Genomic DNA, 22,430 nt, shown 5'->3' on the forward strand with positions numbered 1-22,430 from the left:
AATCATATAGAGCATAGAAAACAATCAACAAGCAAAAACAATCAACCGCGTTGCGTTGGAGCAAACTACCTTTCAAGCTACCAGGTGAAACGCTCACAACACAGTTGTGTTGGAGCAAACTGCCTTCCAGTCTACCAGGTGAAACGCTCACAACACAGTTGCGTTGGAGCAAACTGCCTTCCAGTCTACCAGGTGAAACGCTCACAACACAGTTGCGTTGGAGCAAACTACCTTCCAAGCTACCAGGTGAAACGCTCCCAACACAGTTGCGTTGGAGCAAACTACCTTCTAAGCTACAAGGTGAAACGCTCACAACACAGTTGCGTTGGAGCAAACTACCTTCCAAGCTACCAGGTGAAACGCTCCCAACACAGTTGCGTTGGAGCAAACTACCTTCCAAGCTACCAGGTGAAAAGCTCCCAACATAGTTGCGTTGGAGCAACTAGCTTCCAGGTTACCAGGTGAAACGCTCCCAACACAGTTGCGTTGGAGCAAACTACCTTCCAAGCTACCAGGTGAAACGCTCCCAACACAGTTGCGTTGGAGCAAACCAGCTTCCAGGCTACCAGGTGTAACGCTCCCAACACAGTTGGCGTTGGAGCAAACTACCTTCCAAGCTACCAGGTGAAACGCTCACAACACAGTTGCGTTGGAGCAAACTACCTTCCAAGCTACCAACAAAGTTGCGTTGGAGCAAACTAGCTTCCAGGCTACCAGGTGAAACGCTCCCAACACAGTTGCGTTGGAGCAAACTACCATCCAGGCTACCAGGTGAAACGCTCACAACACAGTTGCGTTGGAGCAAACTACCTTCCAAGCTACCAACAAAGTTGCGTTGGAGCAAACTAGCTTCCAGGCTACCAGGTGAAACGCTCCCAACACAGTTGCGTTGGAGCAAACTACCATCCAGGCTACCAGGTGAAACGCTCCCAACACAGTTGCGTTGGAGCAAACTAGCTTCCAGGCTACCAGGTGAAACGCCCCCAACACAATTGCATTTGCTGTACAGTCAGTATGTTTACATACACATCTTATAGCCATAGGTCGACTATACTCCCCAATTGGCCAACTGCAATTGTCCGAGTACATATTTCAGATTATATTGCACAGAATAAAACCACATTGCAATGACTTAAAATCGTAGTGCATAGAATTGCAAATAATTAAAATCATAGAGAGCATAGAATTGCAAATAATTAAAATCGTAGTGCATAGAATTGTAAAGAATTAAAATCGTATAATGCATAGAATTGCAAAATAATTAAAATCGTAGTGCATAGAATTGCAAAGAATTAAAATCGTAGTGCATAGAATTGCAAAGAATTAAAATCAGATAGAGCATAGAATTGCAAATAATTAAAATCGCAGTGCATAGAATTGTAAAGATTTAAAATCGTAGTGCATAGAATTGCAAAATAATTAAAATCTTAGTGCATAGAATTGCAAAGAATTAAAACCGTATTGCATAGAATCAAACCACATTGCAAGGAATTAAAATCATTTAGCACAGAATAAAACCACATTGAAGTATGAAGCAGCAGTAGCCTACAACTTCAGCAGCAGTCAACAATTTGCAAGTGTATCGAAAGTTGTAAGAAAGGGAGAATGTAGAGTACTGTGTGGATGTGTAAATCAACTAATCCATCTCCTAAATTCAAACCTACCAAGCCAAAAACCAACAATTGAAACCAAACCATAACATGCCCGCAGTCATTCGTCTAGTGAAGTCAGTCTGACAGCTTTTCATACACCAGTCCAGTGGGGTTACGGGTGGAGCGAAAACAAACCCCATTGTGGAAGTTTGAGGTCACAACTTCACACTCGCCCTAATTTCGGTTTGCCAGACATCCGTTCTGGGTTTTTCCCAGAACTTCCAGTTCTTTGTGGATTCCTGAGGGAGGTGAAACATCGGCAGAAGGTGCTGTGACATCAAATTGTAAAATCCAGAATTGCACCGATGTCATTTCCACTAGGGATGTTCTGTAGTCCAGCGGTGCTGTGAAACAAAAAAGCAATTGGCGAAAATAGTTGCATTCGCCAATTGGAATACTTACCATTTAACTTGCGCTTGTTTGCTTTCACCAATCCAATTTTGCCCAAACGTTGAACTTTCACAATAGTTGCAGGCGTTCTTCCATTTTGCGTCCAGTTTCAAGAGCACACCCTTCCCAGTGTCCAGACAGGTTGTCGTTGTTGTAGCGGTCCGCAGCGTTAGTAAAGTCAGTCGTTTAGTCGTCCCCCGTTAGGCCTCATACAAACACGTGCAACAATGCTCTCAAAAACAACCTACAACACTGCACTAAACTTGGAATGAGCCAAAACCAAACAGACGAGTGGTAAAAACCAGGTTAAGTTTAGGGGAAAGAATAAAGCGATGTGTGTGTGCGGTGGACACATTCTGAAAACAGCAGCCAAACACAACCAAACAACTTCAACCAGCTCAAGGAATAACAAACGATTGGTGACTTGCATGCGGGGGTCCTCGCTCCCCCGTTGGTGGCCACGTTGTCCGGATTGTTCAGACAAAAGCGCACAAAAAACCAACAATCAACACAGTTGCGTTGGAGCAAACTGCCTTCCAGTCTACCAGGTGTAACGCTCACAACACAGTTGCGTTGGAGCAAACTATCTTCTAAGCTACAAGGTGAAACGCTCACAACACAGTTGCGTTGGAGCAAAATACCTTCCATGCTACCAGGTGAAACGCTCCCAACACAGTTGCGTTGGAGCAAACTACCTTCCAAGCTACCAGGTGAAACGCTACCAACACAGTTGCGTTGGAGCAACTAGCTTCCAGGCTACCAGGTGAAACGCTCCCAACACAGTTGCGTTGGAGCAAACTACCTTCCAGGCTACCAGGTGAAACGCTACCAACACAGTTGCGTTGGAGCAACTACCTTCCAGGCTACCAGGTGAAACGCTCCCAACACAGTTGCGTTGGAGCAACTAGCTTCCAGGCTACCAGGTGAAACGCTCACAACACAGTTGCGTTGGAGCAAGTAGCTTCCAGGCTACCAGGTGAAACACTCCCAACACAGTTGCGTTGGAGCAAACTACCTTCCAAGCTACCAGGTGAAACGCTCCCAACACAGTTGCGTTGGAGCAAACTACCTTCCAAACTACCAGGTGAAACGCTCACAACACAGTTGCGTTGGAGCAAACTAGCTTCCAGGCTACCAGGTGAAACGCTCCCAATACAGTTGCGTTGGAGCAACTAGCTTCCAGGCTACAATGTGAAACGCTCCCAACACAGTTGCGTTGGAGCAAACTACCTTCCAAGCTACCAACACAGTTGCGTTGGAGCAAACTAGCTTCCAGGCTACCAGGTGAAACGCTCCCAACACAGTTGCGTTGGAGCAAACTACCTTCCAATCTACCAGGTGAAACGCTCCCAACACAGTTGCGTTGGAGCAAACTAGCTTCCAGGCTACCAGGTGAAACGCTCCCAACACAGTTGCGTTGGAGCAAACTACCATCCAGGCTACCAGGTGAAACGCTCCCAACACAGTTGCGTTGGAGCAAACTAGCTTCCAGGCTACCAGGTGAAACGCCCCCAACACAATTGCATTTGCTGTACAGTCAGTATGTTTACATACACATCTTATAGCCATAGGTCGACTATACTCCCCAATTGGCCAACTGCAATTGTCCGAGTACATATTTCAGATTATATTGCACAGAATAAAACCACATTGCAATGACTTAAAATCGTAGTGCATAGAATTGCAAATAATTAAAATCATAGAGAGCATAGAATTGCAAATTATTAAAATCGTAGTGCATAGAATTGCAAAGAATTAAAATCGTAGTGCATAGAATTGCAAAGAATTAAAATCAGATAGAGCATAGAATTGCAAATAATTAAAATCGCAGTGCATAGAATTGCAAAGAATTAAAATCATAGAGAGCATAGAATTGCAAATAATTAAAATCATAGAGAGCATAGAATTGCAAATAATTAAAATCGTAGTGCATAGAATTGTAAAGAATTAAAATCGTATAATGCATAGAATTGCAAAATAATTAAAATCGTAGTGCATAGAATTGCAAAGAATTAAAATCGTAGTGCATAGAATTGCAAAGAATTAAAATCAGATAGAGCATAGAATTGCAAATAATTAAAATCGCAGTGCATAGAATTGCAAAGAATTAAAATCGTAGTGCATAGAATTGCAAAATAATTAAAATCTTAGTGCATAGAATTGCAAAGAATTAAAACCGTATTGCATAGAATCAAACCACATTGCAAGGAATTAAAATCATTTAGCACAGAATAAAACCACATTGAAGTATGAAGCAGCAGTAGCCTACAACTTCAGCAGCAGTCAACAATTTGCAAGTGTATCGAAAGTTGTAAAAAAGGGAGAATGTAGAGTACTGTGTGGATGTGTAAATCAACTAATCCATCTCCTAAATTCAAACCTACCAAGCCAAAAACCAACAATTGAAACCAAACCATAACATGCCCGCAGTCATTCGTCTAGTGAAGTCAGTCTGACAGCTTTTCATACACCAGTCCAGTGGGGTTACGGGTGGAGCGAAAACAAACCCCATTGTGGAAGTTTGAGGTCACAACTTCACACTCGCCCTAATTTCGGTTTGCCAGACATCCGTTCTGGGTTTTTCCTAGAACTTCCAGTTCTTTGTGGATTCCTGAGGGAGGTGAAGCATCGGCAGAAGGTGCTGTGACATCAAATTGTAAAATCCAGAATTGCACCGATGTCATTTCCACTAGGGATGTTCTGTAGTCCAGCGGTGCTGTGAAACAAAAAAGCAATTGGCGAAAATAGTTGCATTCGCCAATTGGTATACTTACCATTTAACTTGCGCTTGTTTGCTTTCACCAATCCAATTTTGCCCAAACGTTGAACTTTCACAATAGTTGCAGGTGTTCTTCCATTTTGCGTCCAGTTTCAAGAGCACATCCTTCCCAGTGTCCAGACAGGTTGTTGTTGTAGCGGTCCGCAGCGTTAGTAAAGTCAGTCGTTTAGTCGTCCCCCGTTAGGCCTCATACAAACACGTGTAACAATGCACTCAAAAACAACCTACAACACTGCACTAAACTTAGAATGAGCCAAAACCAAACAGACGAGCAGTAAAAACCAGGTTAAGTTTAGTGGAAAGAATATAGCGATGTGTGTGTGCGGTGGACACATTCTGAAAACAGCAGCCAAACACAACCAAACAACTTCAACCAGCTCAAGGAATACCAAACGATTGGTGACTTGCATGCGGGGGTCCTCGCTCCCCCGTTGGTGGCCACGTTGTCCGGATTGTTCAGCCAAAAGAGCACAAAAAACCAACAATCAACACAGTTGCGTTGGAGCAAACTGCCTTCCAGTCTACCAGGTGAAACGCTCACAACACAGTTGCGTTGGAGCAAACTATCTTCTAAGCTACAAGGTGAAACGCTCACAACACAGTTGCGTTGGAGCAAACTATCTTCTAAGCTACAAGGTGAAACGCTCACAACACAGTTGCGTTGGAGCAAACTACCTTCCAGGCTACCAGGTGAAACGCTCACAACACAGTTGCGTTGGAGCAAACTACCTTCCAGTCTACCAGGTGAAACGCTCCCAACACAGTTGCGTTGGAGCAAACTATCTTCTAAGCTACAAGGTGAAACGCTCACAACACAGTTGCGTTGGAGCAAACTACCTTCCAGGCTACCAGGTGAAACGCTCACAACACAGTTGCGTTGGAGCAAACTACCTTCCAGGCTACCAGGTGAAACGCTCACAACACAGTTGCGTTGGAGCAAACTACCATCCAGGCTACCAGGTGAAACGCTCCCAACACAGTTGCGTTGGAGCAAACTAGCTTCCAGGCTACCAGGTGAAACGCCCCCAACACAATTGCATTTGCTGTACAGTCAGTATGTTTACATACACATCTTATAGCCATAGGTCGACTATACTCCCCAATTGGCCAACTGCAATTGTCCGAGTACATATTTCAGATTATATTGCACAGAATAAAACCACATTGCAATGACTTAAAATCGTAGTGCATAGAATTGCAAATAATTAAAATCATAGAGAGCATAGAATTGCAAATTATTAAAATCGTAGTGCATAGAATTGCAAAGAATTAAAATCGTAGTGCATAGAATTGCAAAGAATTAAAATCAGATAGAGCATAGAATTGCAAATAATTAAAATCGCAGTGCATAGAATTGCAAAGAATTAAAATCATAGAGAGCATAGAATTGCAAATAATTAAAATCATAGAGAGCATAGAATTGCAAATAATTAAAATCGTAGTGCATAGAATTGTAAAGAATTAAAATCGTATAATGCATAGAATTGCAAAATAATTAAAATCGTAGTGCATAGAATTGCAAAGAATTAAAATCGTAGTGCATAGAATTGCAAAGAATTAAAATCAGATAGAGCATAGAATTGCAAATAATTAAAATCGCAGTGCATAGAATTGCAAAGAATTAAAATCGTAGTGCATAGAATTGCAAAATAATTAAAATCTTAGTGCATAGAATTGCAAAGAATTAAAACCGTATTGCATAGAATCAAACCACATTGCAAGGAATTAAAATCATTTAGCACAGAATAAAACCACATTGAAGTATGAAGCAGCAGTAGCCTACAACTTCAGCAGCAGTCAACAATTTGCAAGTGTATCGAAAGTTGTAAAAAAGGGAGAATGTAGAGTACTGTGTGGATGTGTAAATCAACTAATCCATCTCCTAAATTCAAACCTACCAAGCCAAAAACCAACAATTGAAACCAAACCATAACATGCCCGCAGTCATTCGTCTAGTGAAGTCAGTCTGACAGCTTTTCATACACCAGTCCAGTGGGGTTACGGGTGGAGCGAAAACAAACCCCATTGTGGAAGTTTGAGGTCACAACTTCACACTCGCCCTAATTTCGGTTTGCCAGACATCCGTTCTGGGTTTTTCCTAGAACTTCCAGTTCTTTGTGGATTCCTGAGGGAGGTGAAGCATCGGCAGAAGGTGCTGTGACATCAAATTGTAAAATCCAGAATTGCACCGATGTCATTTCCACTAGGGATGTTCTGTAGTCCAGCGGTGCTGTGAAACAAAAAAGCAATTGGCGAAAATAGTTGCATTCGCCAATTGGTATACTTACCATTTAACTTGCGCTTGTTTGCTTTCACCAATCCAATTTTGCCCAAACGTTGAACTTTCACAATAGTTGCAGGTGTTCTTCCATTTTGCGTCCAGTTTCAAGAGCACATCCTTCCCAGTGTCCAGACAGGTTGTTGTTGTAGCGGTCCGCAGCGTTAGTAAAGTCAGTCGTTTAGTCGTCCCCCGTTAGGCCTCATACAAACACGTGCAACAATGCACTCAAAAACAACCTACAACACTGCACTAAACTTAGAATGAGCCAAAACCAAACAGACGAGCGGTAAAAACCAGGTTAAGTTTAGGGGAAAGAATATAGCGATGTGTGTGTGCGGTGGACACATTCTGAAAACAGCAGCCAAACACAACCAAACAACTTCAACCAGCTCAAGGAATACCAAACGATTGGTGACTTGCATGCGGGGGTCCTCGCTCCCCCGTTGGTGGCCACGTTGTCCGGATTGTTCAGACAAAAGAGCACAAAAAACCAACAATCAACACAGTTGCGTTGGAGCAAACTGCCTTCCAGTCTACCAGGTGAAACGCTCACAACACAGTTGCGTTGGAGCAAACTATCTTCTAAGCTACAAGGTGAAACGCTCACAACACAGTTGCGTTGGAGCAAACTATCTTCTAAGCTACAAGGTGAAACGCTCACAACACAGTTGCGTTGGAGCAAACTACCTTCCAGGCTACCAGGTGAAACGCTCACAACACAGTTGCGTTGGAGCAAACTACCTTCCAGTCTACCAGGTGAAACGCTCCCAACACAGTTGCGTTGGAGCAAACTATCTTCTAAGCTACAAGGTGAAACGCTCACAACACAGTTGCGTTGGAGCAAACTACCTTCCAGGCTACCAGGTGAAACGCTCACAACACAGTTGCGTTGGAGCAAACTACCTTCCATGCTACCAGGTGAAACGCTCCCAACACAGTTGCGTTGGAGCAAACTACCTTCCAAGCTACCAGGTGAAACGCTACCAACACAGTTGCGTTGGAGCAACTAGCTTCCAGGCTACCAGGTGAAACGCTCCCAACACAGTTGCGTTGGAGCAACTAGCTTCCAGGCTACCAGGTGAAACGCTCACAACACAGTTGCGTTGGAGCAAGTAGCTTCCAGGCTACCAGGTGAAACACTCCCAACACAGTTGCGTTGGAGCAAACTACCTTCCAAGCTACCAGGTGAAACGCTCCCAACACAGTTGCGTTGGAGCAAACTACCTTCCAAGCTACCAGGTGAAACGCTCACAACACAGTTGCGTTGGAGCAAACTACCTTCCAGGCTACCAGGTGAAATGCTCCCAACACAGTTGCGTTGGAGCAAACTACCTTCAAGCTACCAGGTGAAACGCTCCCAACACAGTTGCGTTGGAGCAACTAGCTTCCAGGCTACCAGGTGAAACGCTCCCAACACAGTTGCGTTGGAGCAACTAGCTTCCAGGCTACCATGTGAAACGCTCCCAACACAGTTGCGTTGGAGCAAACTACCTTCCAAGCTACCAACACAGTTGCGTTGGAGCAAACTAGCTTCCAGGCTACCAGGTGAAACGCTCCCAACACAGTTGCGTTGGAGCAAACTACCTTCCAATCTACCAGGTGAAACGCTCCCAACACAGTTGCGTTGGAGCAAACTAGCTTCCAGGCTACCAGGTGAAACGCTCCCAACACAGTTGCGTTGGAGCAAACTACCATCCAGGCTACCAGGTGAAACGCTCCCAACACAGTTGCGTTGGAGCAAACTAGCTTCCAGGCTACCAGGTGAAACGCCCCCAACACAATTGCATTTGCTGTACAGTCAGTATGTTTACATACACATCTTATAGCCATAGGTCGACTATACTCCCCAATTGGCCAACTGCAATTGTCCGAGTACATATTTCAGATAATATTGCACAGAATAAAACCACATTGCAATGACTTAAAATCGTAGTGCATAGAATTGCAAATAATTAAAATCATAGAGAGCATAGAATTGCAAATTATTAAAATCGTAGTGCATAGAATTGTAAAGAATTAAAATCGTATAATGCATAGAATTGCAAAATAATTAAAATCGTAGTGCATAGAATTGCAAAGAATTAAAATCGTAGTGCATAGAATTGCAAAGAATTAAAATCAGATAGAGCATAGAATTGCAAATAATTAAAATCGTAGTGCATAGAATTGTAAAGAATTAAAATCGTATGATGCATAGAATTGCAAAATAATTAAAATCGTAGTGCATAGAATTGCAAAGAATTAAAATCGTAGTGCATAGAATTGCAAAGAATTAAAATCAGATAGAGCATAGAATTGCAAATAATTAAAATCGCAGTGCATAGAATTGCAAAGAATTAAAATCGTAGTGCATAGAATTGCAAAATAATTAAAATCTTAGTGCATAGAATTGCAAAGAATTAAAACCGTATTGCATAGAATCAAACCACATTGCAAGGAATTAAAATCATTTAGCACAGAATAAAACCACATTGAAGTATGAAGCAGCAGTAGCCTACAACTTCAGCAGCAGTCAACAATTTGCAAGTGTATCGAAAGTTGTAAAAAAGGGAGAATGTAGAGTACTGTGTGGATGTGTACATCAACTAATCCATCTCCTAAATTCAAACCTACCAAGCCAAAAACCAACAATTGAAACCAAACCATAACATGCCCGCAGTCATTCGTCTAGTGAAGTCAGTCTGACAGCTTTTCATACACCAGTCCAGTGGGGTTACGGGTGGAGCGAAAACAAACCCCATTGTGGAAGTTTGAGGTCACAACTTCACACTCGCCCTAATTTCGGTTTGCCAGACATCCGTTCTGGGTTTTTCCCAGAACTTCCAGTTCTTTGTGGATTCCTGAGGGAGGTGAAGCATCGGCAGAAGGTGCTGTGACATCAAATTGTAACATCCAGAATTGCACCGATGTCATTTCCACTAGGGATGTTCTGTAGTCCAGTGGTGCTGTGAAACAAAAAAGCAATTGGCGAAAATAGTTGCATTCGCCAATTGGTATGCTTACCATCTAACTTGCGCTTGTTTGCTTTCACCAATTCCAATTTTGCCCAAACGTTGAACTTCCACAATAGTCGCAGGTGTTCTTCCATTTTGCGTCCAGTTTGAAGAGCACATCCTTCCCAGTGTCCAGACAGGTTGTTCTTGTTGTAGCGGTCCGCAGCGTTAGTAAAGTCAGTCGTTTAGTCGTCCCCCGTTAGGCCTCATACAAACACGTGCAACAATGCACTCAAAAACAACCTACAACACTGCACTAAACTTAGAATGAGCCAAAACCAAACAGACGAGCGGTAAAATCCAGGTTAAGTTTAGTGGAAAGAATATAGCGATGTGTGTGTGCGGTGGACACATTCTGAAAACAGCAGCCAAACACAACCAAACAACTTCAACCAGCTCAAGGAATAACAAACGATTGGTGACTTACATGCCGGCGTCCTCGCTCCCCCGTTGGTGGCCACGTTGTCCGGATTGTTCAGTCAAAAGCGCCCAAAAAACCAACAATCAACCGCGGGACCATTTTAATACGCGTTTGGGAGCAACGCAAAAATATTCATCCCGCACGTGCGGGGCGACACAGGTGAACTCAATTAGTAGCTAATGAGAACGAGAACGGGATGGCTGTGACAAGCCAGAAGCTCGAGCCGATAAAGAGTTTCCCTCCGTATTGAACGCAGGGCATGAAAAGCCTGTCTAGAATAAAAGTGATCAAATATTAATGTACCTTTTCTATTTAGTATTTGGGTCGCATACGAACTAGGTATAATGAAGCCATTTGGAAATGTGATTATTGCAATTATTGATTTCTACTGTTTGGTTTATTAGTCTGTCCTGTCGGGCTCTCATTAACCCCTTCATAACAAGATAAGCGATCTCCCAAATTGATGAAAACCAACTCTGTTATTGATTGTCCCTCTCCATTGTGAGGCTTTACCCCAAAGAAATGTAACAGTGCCCAGGTCAATCCAAACCCGGGATATATTATATTCAAGAATTTAATTATTTATCGTGTGTGTGTGTGTGTGTGTGTGTGTGTGTGTGTGTGTGTGTGTGTGTGTGTGTGTGTGTGTGTGTGTGTGTGTGTGTGTGTGTGTGTGTGTGTGTGTGTGTGTGTGTGTGTACGTGTTTCTCCCTGTGTTTATTACATTTATTTAAAACAAGACACATTTGCAGTTCGGTGGTCCGAGGATCTCGTCACTGCTTTTTGCAGATGATGTGGTCCTCATTGGATCATCGGCCTGTGACCTTCAGCACTCACTGGATCGGCTGGCGGCCGAGTGTGAAGCAGCTGGGATGAAGATCAGCACCGCTAAATCTGAGGCCATGACTCTTAGCAGGAAACCGGTGGATTGCTTACTCCGGGTAGGAAATGAGTCCTTAGCCCAAGTGAAGGAGTTCAAGTACCTCGCGGTCTTGTTCGCGAGTGAGGGTACTATGGAGCGTGAGATTGGCCGGAGAATCGGAGCAGCGGGGGCGGTATTGCGTTCGCTTTACCGCACTGTTGTTACGAAAAGAAAGCTGAGCCGCAAGGCAAAGCTCAGCGGGTAAAAGTTAGCAGCAGGTTGGATATTCGGCGGATATTCAGTTTTGCAATCGGATTCATCCGGCTTAATCAACACAATTGCACTATATTACGGGTGTAGTATGTTGAGGAAAGTATAGGACAGCGTATTTGACAAAGAATCACACCGAAATTAGTTGTTGCTATCGATATCTGTGCAAGAACAGCGCTGTAATCTACAGTCCGGCTGCAATCTGTTTTAGGGACCGTCCACAAATTAGCCTACACCCCACGGACTGGTGACATAGACGTTACCATGGAATTGTTTCAGGAAAGAAATCACTATTTACTACAGGTCATTATTGGTTGACATTTTGCATTAAAGCGAATGAGGATGCAATTAATAGTTTGAAATATTCACCAAAAATCAATATAAATACATTTTCTCATTCTGATTGCTGTAGTACTTGCCAATGGAGGGCTTCTACTTACTAGGGGTCATTATTTGTTCATATTTTACATAATAGTGAAACAGGATGCAATTAATAGTTTAAAATATTCACCAAAAATTAATAAAACTACATTTTCGCATTCTGATTGCTGTAGTAGGCTACTTGCCAATGGTGGGCTTTTACTTACTATGGGTCATTATTTGTTGACATCTTGCATAATAGTGAAACACAATGCAATTAATAGTTTAAAATATTCACCGAAAATCAATAAAACTACATTTTCTCATTCTGATTGCTGTGGTACTTGCCAATGGTTGGCTTTTACTTACTAGGGGTCATTATTTGTTCACTTTTTATATAATAGTGAAACAGGATGCAATTAATAGTTTAAAATATTCTCCAAAAATCAATAAAACTACATTTTCTCATTCTGATTGCTGTGGTACTTGCCAATGGTGGGCTTTTGCTTACTACGGGTCATTATTTGTTCATATTTTATATAATAGTGAAACAGGATGCAATTAATAGTTTAAAATATTCTCCAAAAATCAATAAAAACTACATTTTCTCATTCTGATTGCTGTAGTACTTGCCAATGGTGGGCTTTTACTTACTACGGGTCATTATTTGTTGACATTTTGCATTATAGCGAATGAGGATGCAATTAATGGTTTGAAATATTCAACAAAAGGAAACTTTCCCATTCTGTTTATAGGCTTGTTGCTAAAGGTATGCTGCTACTTATTATGGGTGACCTTTTTTGTGAAATAGGATGGGAGTAATTATGAAAAACACACAAAAGGCATTGTTAACAAGATATTTTTTAATAACAGATTAGTAAATATGGCTGTAGGCTATCTCTTAAACAAAAACAAAGCCCAGTGATGAATACAAATACATTTTCTTATGCTTTGATGTAGCTGCCAGTGACCGTATTTCTTGTAACATTATGGTATCATTTCAACTAAATGTCAACAAATAATGACCCGTAGTAAGTAAAAGCCCACCATTAGGCAAGTACGACAGCAATCAGAATGAGAAAATGTAGTTTTATTGATTTTTGGTGAATATTTTAAACTATTAATTGCATCTTGTTTCACTATTATGCAAAATATGAACAAATAATGACCCGTAGTAGGTAAAAGCCCACCTTTGGCAAGTACTACAGCAATCAGAATCAGAAAATGTAGTTTTAAGAAGTTCTAAAAAGGTCCCAGTCTGTGTCATCCAGGCAGTCCCGCAGCTCATCCACAGCTTCTCTGTTGTTCCAGTTTTTTGTAGTCCGCACAGCAGGTTTCGAAATTTTAAGTTTTTGTTTATAAGCTGGGATCAGATGAATAAGAGCATGGTCGGATAGCCCCAGAGCAGCGTGTGAAACTGCACGATAATTGAATTTAATTGAATTTATTGTTGTCATTGCACATGTTACAGAGCAACAGAGCAACGAAATTCCCAGTTACATTCTGTCCAAGAAACATAAAAGACAGTGTGGGGAGACGGGACGGAGAGACTGTCAGGCGCTTGTTCAACAAGAACCATGCGGCCCGCGTTATATAAGAAAGTTTAAAAAGCTAAACAAGGTAACGAGGGGAAAAAAAAATTGTCAATACCCCAAACTATGCTCCTTTAAGGGGGGCACAGTGTAGGGATTAGCAAAAAAACACCTCAACACATAAGCATCACATCAAAAACATCACAAACACATGTGGGAGGGGGGAAGGGAGTTGGGGAGGGGAGGTGTCACAACTCAGACACCGGGAGGCGGACGCAGCCAACGGGCGCATCACATCACTCACGGCATACTGTGCTGCAACGAGGGAAGGGGAGGGGGAGGGAGTCCAGTAGGCGGTGAGTCCAGGGGGTGTGTGTGTAATCAGTCTTGTGTGCGTGTGTGTGAGCTCAAGGACTCCATCTCCAATGGACTCAACAGTGTCTCTCCCGTCTGATGCTGGTGACGAGGACACGGCCGTCGCCGTGGAGACGACCTCGAAGAGTTCCGACCAGAGACAAAGTTCACAGGAGGTGGAGGGTGGGGGGAAGGGTGGCAGGGCATCCGTCTGCATAAGAACCAGGGAGAGGAGAGATATCAGCCTTCCAAGGCCGAAGTAGGGGAGCCGAATGAAGATAACGATTGCTTTGGGTCAGGCCGACTCTGCAATTTTTGCCAACCTTAAAGTCTCTCTGATACTCTCTGTAGTCTTCCATTTCCAGAATCCAAAAGGCCAAATTAGCCGAAAATTCGTGGCCCGTTTAAGCCCGGTCCTACTTCACCAGAATGGTATCCAATTTGCGATTTAGTTCGCACAACGGTTGACTCTGTGATAAGCCCTGCTGATGGTGCTGTAGCAGTGGTCCAAAGTATTCTCCTCCCTGGTCGGGCATTTGACTAACTGTTTGTATTTCGGGAGTTCGTGCGTGAGGTTGCCCTTATTAAAATCTCCAATGACAATAACCGGAGAATATGTATTCTCTCTCCTACTCTCCACTCCTAATATCTGATCAGCGAGTTGACGTTGAGCCTCTCGCACGTCAGCTTGCGGTGGGATGTAAACTCCAGCAAGAATAAAATAAGTGAATTCACGGGGGGAGTAAAACGGTTTGCAGGTGATAAAAAAAGATTCCAAGTCGGGAGAACAGGATTGTAAGATCACTTTCACGTCACTGCACCAGCACTGTTTTATATAGAAACAAATACCTCCGCCTTTTGATTTGCCTGAAAGAGTTGGATCGCGGTCTGCACGTAACAGCTGAAAGCCGGTCAGCTGTGCTGCAGAGTCCGGTGTAGATTCAGTCAGCCAGGATTCCGTAAAACACATGACAGAAGAGAGAGAAAAGTCCCTATTTGTCCTGATGAGAAGACGTAGTTCATCTATTTTGTTGCAGAGTGAGCGGACGTTGGAGAGGATTATACTCGGTAAAGGCGACCGCATTCCTCTCTTCCTAAATCGCACCTGGGCTCCTGCGCGCTTTCCTCTCTTTCTCCGTCTCACTGTGAGACCAGGGCCTTGGATAAGTAGGTCTTGTAAGTCCACGGGAGAGGCGAGAAAGTTGGGACATAAATCCGATGGTGTTGAGTCCCTGATGTTAAGGATCTCATCTCTCGTAAAAATGATCCGTGACATCGCCATAGCAACACAATAACAAAAATGGAAAAACCTAAAAAAGTCCGAGCTGATCCGTAATAAACAGAATTAAAACCAACACAGTTTGTGACAATAAGACAATAAAACAAAATAATCCGGTTTGATTAGCAATAAACTAAATTAAACACTATTAAAGACTAAAAACAAACACAGAAGTGTGCGTCCCCACACGGGACATCTTATATGATAGACGGAGCATCGAATGCTACCGCCTACTGGCGCTGACGATATGGAGTCAGTTTCCTGCCATAATTCAAACCTGAAAAAAAAAGTTTCAAAGGCTTGTAAGTCTGGGTTTGAAAACTCAACACCTTGTAAAAAAGGTTTTGCAACACTGAAAAAATAGATTATAACCTGAAAAAAAATAAAACTAAAATTCAAACATCTGTAAACATGATTTTGTGTTCTATTTTATCTTCTTCATCATTTTTACCAACACATTTTCAAAGTTCAAACAATTTCACCAGCGCATTTGCAGAGTTTCAAATCTGGCACTGTTCTAACAGTGTATTTCATTGTTGCCCGGTTTTGAAACCTTGTAAATGGGATTCTGCAAACAGGTGTTCATACATTGAGAAATACGTTTTGAAAGGTTGAATATTTAGTTTTAAAAACTTGTAAAGGTGTACGTTTACGACATTGCACCGTATTTTTTCAGAACTGGCTTTTCAGCACTGACTTTTCAGAGATTTGACCACACAGGCGCAAGCTTTGAGTCACGTGAATATTGGCAGTGTTCTGACGCCACTCGTTTTGAAACTCCTGAAAGTCGAATCTGAAAAAGAAAAAAACGTTCCTGGGGGCAGGACCATTTAGCTCTAAACCTATTGGTTGCTCTCGGCTGACGTACATTCCAATCACATGTGCCGTTCACCGGGCTGTGCGTGACAGTGCTCTGCCGATGACACGAATAACAAGCGACTTTCACGGTTGATTTTGGAACCAGAAGCTTCTGGAACCAGAAGCTGTGTTCGAAATCGTTCCCTATACACTCGTTCCCTATTCCCTATATAGTGTACATGATATAGTGCACTATATAGGGAATAGGGAACGAGAATTCGGACACTACGCCTAACATTTCTAAACGTCATTTGCGTCAGTAAATGCGCCTGGTATTTGTGTGACGTGATGCGCCGACATCATCTAAACAAACCGGGCTGGAGGTTGTATTGATGTTGAATGGTACATTTCCTTGTTCAAGTTTTTTTAAATTAATTTTGAATGTTAAATCCCAAATAAATTGTTTACATTTCTAAACCCAAGCCGGAGACTCCATCATTAAATGTATTCGTTTTCGCGGTTATTCAGCTTCTTCTTCTCCCCTGGAAAAATACAACCGCATTGCATTGTGGTATACGGGAGTAACATGTAGGGAACATCGGATGTACCCTATTTTAAGTCCACTATATAGTGCCCTATATAGTGGACCACTGAGAATTCGAACACCCTACAAAATGGCGTGCACCCTATTTAGTGCACTACATCCATGATAGGGAACGATTTCGAACACAGCTAGAGTCTCATCTCCATAGGACGCGACTAGCAAGGACGCGTCCTAGCAAGGCTGCAGCCTTCACTTTGGGAAACAGCCATGGTTCCAGAAAATGGAAATCAAAATCAACCGCGAAAGTCGCTTGTTATTCGTGTCATCGGCAGAGCACTGTCAATCACGCACAGCCCGGTGAACGGCACATGTGATTGGAATGTACGTCAGCCGAGAGCAACCAATAGGTTTAGAGCTAAATGGTCCCGCCCCCAGGAACGTTTTTTTCTTTTTCAGATTCGACTGTCAGGAGTTTCAAAACGAGTGGCGTCAGAACACTGCCAATATTCACGTGACTCAAAGCTTGCGCCTGCGTGGTCAAATCTCTGAAAAGTCAGTGCTGAAAAGCCAGTTCTGAAAAAATACGGTGCAATGTCGTAAACGTACACCTTTACAAGTTTTTAAAACTAAATATTCAACCTTTCAAAACGTATTTCTCAATGTATTAACACCTGTTTGCAGAATCCCATTTACAAGGTTTCAAAATCGGGCAACAATGAAATACACTGTTAGAACAGTGCCAGATTTGAAACTCTGTAAATGCGCTGGTGAAATTGTTTGAACTTTGAAAATGTGTTGGTGAAAATGATGAAGAAGTTAAAATAGAACACAAAATCATGTTTACAGATGTTTGAATTTTAGTTTTATTTTTTTTCAGGTTATAATCTCTTTTTTCAGTGTTGCAAAACCTTTTTTACAAGGTGTTGAGTTTTCAAACCCAGACTTACAAGCCTTTGAAACTTTTTTTTTCAGGTTTGATTTATGGCAGGAAACTGACTCCATACGATTTGAGCAGGAATACGCTGAACAACAGCCCGGCATCCTGTTGCTGCTCCCGGTTGACCACTCCAAGATGGCGGCCGTATTTCTCGCGTCCCAGCAGCCAATGCTCCGTCTATCTATAAGATTTCTATGGTCCCACCAACACACCGAAGCAGCCATACGAGGCGCCATCACCATAACCATTTAGTGCATAGTACCCACTTTCTGCGCCACTGGGTGTAGCCTATGGGATTACCATTGCACCCAATATTAAATACATAATTATGGCGATAAAGGACATAAATAGGGCATTACATACATAATTAATATAATTATATAAATTAATGTACCAATGTATCTAAATGATTGAATACGTTTTTATTTTAAAAAGGACATTTATTGCATAATGCCACTTTATTTCTTTATAACCCTGTACAATTATATGAACCTTGTTTTAAAATACATTTGTATTCCCTCTCCTTGCACCTGAGATTTCTCATTTGCACCAACACTGTAGCCACCAACTCTGATTCTGGGGGCATGCCGATCTCCCGGCTCCTTTCGTGTGCAGATTCCTCTTGCGGGCTTCCATCCTGTCCACGACCCTTCCATTGCGAATTAGCTTGGCCTCTCCGGACAATCCTTAGCTCTCCACGATGGCCACGCCCCCTCACTTTGCTGTTATTGCCCACGAAGGATCATGTACACCCTTTTTTTTTTTTCATGGAAGATGCTTGGTCAATGGCTGCCTGTATCTTCCCATGTTCATGCTCTGCTAAATCAAATACTTTGATGTTAGAGGTGTCCCAAAGTCATTTTGTTTTGCATCTCTTTATATAGGGTTACAACGTTCCACACACACCTCAAAATCACTAAAGTTCAGACCTTTATTCCTCAATCCATCAGTTCAAGAATCATCATACATTATGGATTTCCCCCCATATTTCATATTCTCACGGCATACATCCTCATATTTACCATTTGTACAATTTATTGTCACTTGGTCCATTCATCACCGATTCATCATTCAATTATCTCATCTGTCCCTCGGCCCACACGCACGCTAACGCTCTGCACACGTCTCAATACAACAGAGTTTCAAAGGCTCTTCACCTTAATATGTTCTACCCATTAACAAAGGAAATAACACGACGAGATGTACCGTTGTTTTTTTTCTCCATTCGGGCACTTTTTTTAGTATGCGACTCAAGACTGATTTTGTTCTTAAAGCTGAATAAAAAGGGACGTTTCTACAGAGTAAGGTAGGTCATCGACCAGCGAAGAGGGAGAGACCGTGAGAGAGAGAAACAACATAAAGATCAGCAGTAGAGATAGAAGACAAAGAGAGGGAGACAAGATGCAGAAGCAGAATTAGAAGCAGAATTAGAAGAAGAAGCAGAAGCAGAAGAAGAAGAAGAAGAAGAAGAAGAAGAAAGAATTGAATAAAGACTAGCATGCGTTAGCATAAAGGTTTTGTTGCTCCGAGCCACGGAACTGAGCTCAGCAAGTTCTCCTCATGGGGACTCATACAAAGCAACACCCAGTATCCAGAGTTCACTCTCTTGCTCATGTTGCAACCGATGACCAATAGTACCGGAAAGGGCAGCGGCCAGTTCTGTTAAGACCCCACCTGTGGAAAGATGACCCATGGAGAGAGAGAGCGAGGGGGGGGGGGGGGGGGGGGGGTCCCCGGAGATAAAGGTGGAGGCGTGTTGGACCGCAGGTGAGGAAGCAGCAGTAGAGGCAATGGACGAAACACTGACTTTACAAGTTAGGTGAACAAGTGCGACACAAACGCACGCAACGCGGCATCAGGTCCGCCTAAATGACCTCCTGGTTGAGATACCTCAACACGCAAGATCGGTCAACGTACCCCCCCCCCCCCCCCCCACTGACATACACATCTCCCCAGCAGCTCTCGGCCTCATCCAGTAGCGAGAGAGAGAAATTGTTATTTTTTTTGTCCGTTGAAGTCCAAGGAATCCAGTGTAGCAGGAAACGGAGTGGCATCAATGTGGCACGAAATGCAAGCACTATCGAGTGCAAAACAAAAAAAAAAGAAAACGAAAGAGCCTCTATTCCTCGGGGTTGTCGCTGGGATCCCCCCCCCCCCCCCCCAAAAACATCAGCTCCACACGAGCTCCGTGGGGTCCACGGTCCGAAAGGGGTTTGCACACAGACCTGGGGGACAAGCTGGAGGTGAAGAGTTTCGAGCCAGGCCACACCAGACGAAGACCGTCCCGGGTTGTGTCTGGCTGATTCCGGCCAGGGCTCCGTTCTTAAGCTCCAGAACCCCCCCCCCCTTCCTGCCCTCCGCCGGGGGGTCCTACTTGCCGAAGATGGCCTCGTACTCCAGCAGGATGAGCTCCACGATCTGGTTCTGGTACACCATGTGGACGGCCATGTTCAGGGTCTCCGTCTCCGGCCGCAGCAGCGTGGGCCCGAAGACGATGGCCACGCTCTGGGTGGTCATCCGGTTCTCCTCCCCGTGGTCGATCACCCTGGGGGAGGGGGGGCATAGATCACGGTTAATGTCACAAGTAGAGGTCGACCGATATGGATTTTCTTTAGGGCCGATACCGATACAGACTTTTTTTTCATCAGCTTTAGCCGATAACCGATACGTCGATGCCGTTTTTCTTGAGCCGATAATTGTAGCCGATATCGCTTTTGCTCCCTCAATTGACATCATGAAAATTACACAATGATGATAACGAATGTTACCAGTCTCAATTCAAAAAAGGAACATTATTGAACTGTCTGTAAATAATGCCGAAAAAATATTTTTTTAAATAAAAATAATAAAATAAAATATAATCACTGGTCACGAGCATCTACTGCTGTACGGCTGAGGTCACGTTTTGATCGGCGGTTCCCTGGCTTAGCGCCTACATACTACCTATGTTACTGTTCTACCCCTTCTGACTGTTCTGCAGCCCAGCGCGCTCCTATTGGATGCGAGCCCCCCTAAAGGGAAGGAACCCTCCCATGAGCTAATACTCAAGGTTAATTGGTGGCACTCATTACCTGCCCTGAACAAGGTTTAATGGTTGAGAGGGCAATATTATTTAAATGTTGGTTTTTCGATTGTAATTGGTCAAATAAACTTGACTTACCCTGCAATTATAATTTATTTTAAAAGCTATTTGGACCATTTCCAGGGAAGCACAGGGAAGCAAACAGGTGTAAAGCGATAGATTTGAACGTCGTCGTGTCACGTGTGCCGTACTTGCGGAGGTGCTTGAACAGCAGCTGCATGGTGTCGTGGTTCGGCCGCGGCAGCTGCTTCACCAGCTCTTTAATGGAATGCACCCGGTGCTTGTACTCTGAATTCTCTGCAATATAAAGAAATATATATGATTATTATTATTATCATTATTAAATAAATATAAAAAATTGTTGTAATAATGTAATAATAAAAATAGTAATCCATGAAAAAAATAAAAAAAGTTGTAATTTCAAGCAAACAAGGCAGCTGATTGGCTTAAGGCTCCAGCCAATCAGGCGATGGTATCAGAGTCTACGGCGCCCAGACGTACTGATGGCGCCGACAAAGTCGTGGAAGGAGGAGAAGGTGAAGAGCGGCTCGGGAAGCTCCCTGAAGTACATCTTCAGAGCGCCCGCCGTCACGTGGACGTCCTCCCACTTCCCCTCAGACAGGCTCACCTTCTCATCTGGACGGACACACACACACACACACACAGACACACACACACACACACACACACACACACACACACACACGCGCACACATACACACAGACAGACACACGCGCACACATACACAGAGACAGACACACAGACAGACAGACACGCGCGCACATACACACACACACACACACACACACACACACACAGAGACACGCGCGCACACACAGACACACACAGCGACAGACACACACACACAGAGACAGAAATATGCGCACACACACACACCACACACACACACACAGAGATAGACACGCGCGCACACACACACACACACACACACACACAGAGACACGCGCGCACACACAGACACACACAGCGACAGACACACACACACAGAGACAGACATATGCGCACACACACACCACACACACACACACAGAGATAGACACGCGCGCACACACACACACACACACACACACACACACACACACACACACGCGCGCACACACAGACACACACAGCGACAGACACACACACAGAGACAGACACGTGCGCACACACACACCACACAGAGATAGACACGCGCGCACACACACACACTCACACACACATACAGACACAGAGACACAGACATACAGACACAGACAGACAGACAGAGACAGACACACACAAACACAGACGCAGCCCCACATACACAAACACACACACACACACACATTATTCTCCACATCCTCAGGCCCCGTCTCCTCATGGCTCACCACCAGGGGGCTGCTGTCTGATCTCCGGGTGACGTACCGTGGTTAACGGAGTAGCGTAGTTTCTGTATGATGGCCAGGTTCCCGCTGACTCTGTACAGCCCGTCCACGTGCAGCCCTGCGGACCACGACGGTATTAGATCCATAAAGTTAGCACGGGTCGTAACCGTGGAGACAAGACGTCCTCACTCCCAGCCCCCCAAAGGTATTCGACCCGACCCCCAGTGTTGGAATTGGAGGCCCCCCCCCCCCCCCCCCCCCCCCCCCCCCCCCCCGCTGGGCATACCGTTCTGCTCCACGTGGTCGATGCACGTCCTCACAAAGCTGGGCACCGAGGTACTCTCCCTCTGGCAAAGCTCGGCCAGGCTGCAGCCAAACACCTGGTCTGAACACACACACACACACACACACACACACACACACACACACAGTTTAGAGTCAGCCAAACACCTGGTCGCAACACACACACACACAGGTTAGAGTCAGCCACACACCTGGTCTGAACACACACACACACACAGGTTAGAG

At 43.9% G+C, this 22,430-nt stretch overlaps 1 protein-coding gene and 1 long non-coding RNA gene across 6 annotated transcripts in view; both read right to left on the minus strand.

Annotated features, from left to right (window-relative positions):
* Positions 1-13,436: 13,436 nt before the first annotated feature.
* Positions 13,437-15,413, minus strand: LOC115548692 (uncharacterized). The gene is made up of 2 exons (XR_003977629.1): positions 14,960-15,413; positions 13,437-14,815 (listed from the first exon to the last, which is right to left on the minus strand). It is a non-coding gene; the product is annotated as an uncharacterized LOC115548692 (long non-coding RNA).
* Positions 15,414-17,859: 2,446 nt separating this feature from the next.
* LOC115548693 (rho GTPase-activating protein 12) overlaps positions 17,860-22,430 on the minus strand; it is a 42,319-nt gene continuing 37,748 nt past the window's right edge. For all 5 annotated transcript variants that reach the window (XM_030363459.1, XM_030363458.1, XM_030363461.1 and 2 more), the window contains 5 exons: positions 22,189-22,287; positions 21,943-22,020; positions 21,036-21,170; positions 20,726-20,831; positions 17,860-19,997 (listed from right to left, as the gene is read on the minus strand). In XM_030363459.1, coding sequence (XP_030219319.1) covers positions 19,823-19,997; positions 20,726-20,831; positions 21,036-21,170; positions 21,943-22,020; positions 22,189-22,287 — 593 coding nt within the window. In that variant the 3' untranslated portion in view covers positions 17,860-19,822. The remainder of the gene's footprint in view (positions 19,998-20,725; positions 20,832-21,035; positions 21,171-21,942; positions 22,021-22,188; positions 22,288-22,430) is intronic.

This window comes from Gadus morhua, chromosome 8 (genome assembly GCF_902167405.1).
Source record: "Gadus morhua chromosome 8, gadMor3.0, whole genome shotgun sequence".
In the NCBI taxonomy this organism is placed as follows: domain Eukaryota; kingdom Metazoa; phylum Chordata; class Actinopteri; order Gadiformes; family Gadidae; genus Gadus; species Gadus morhua.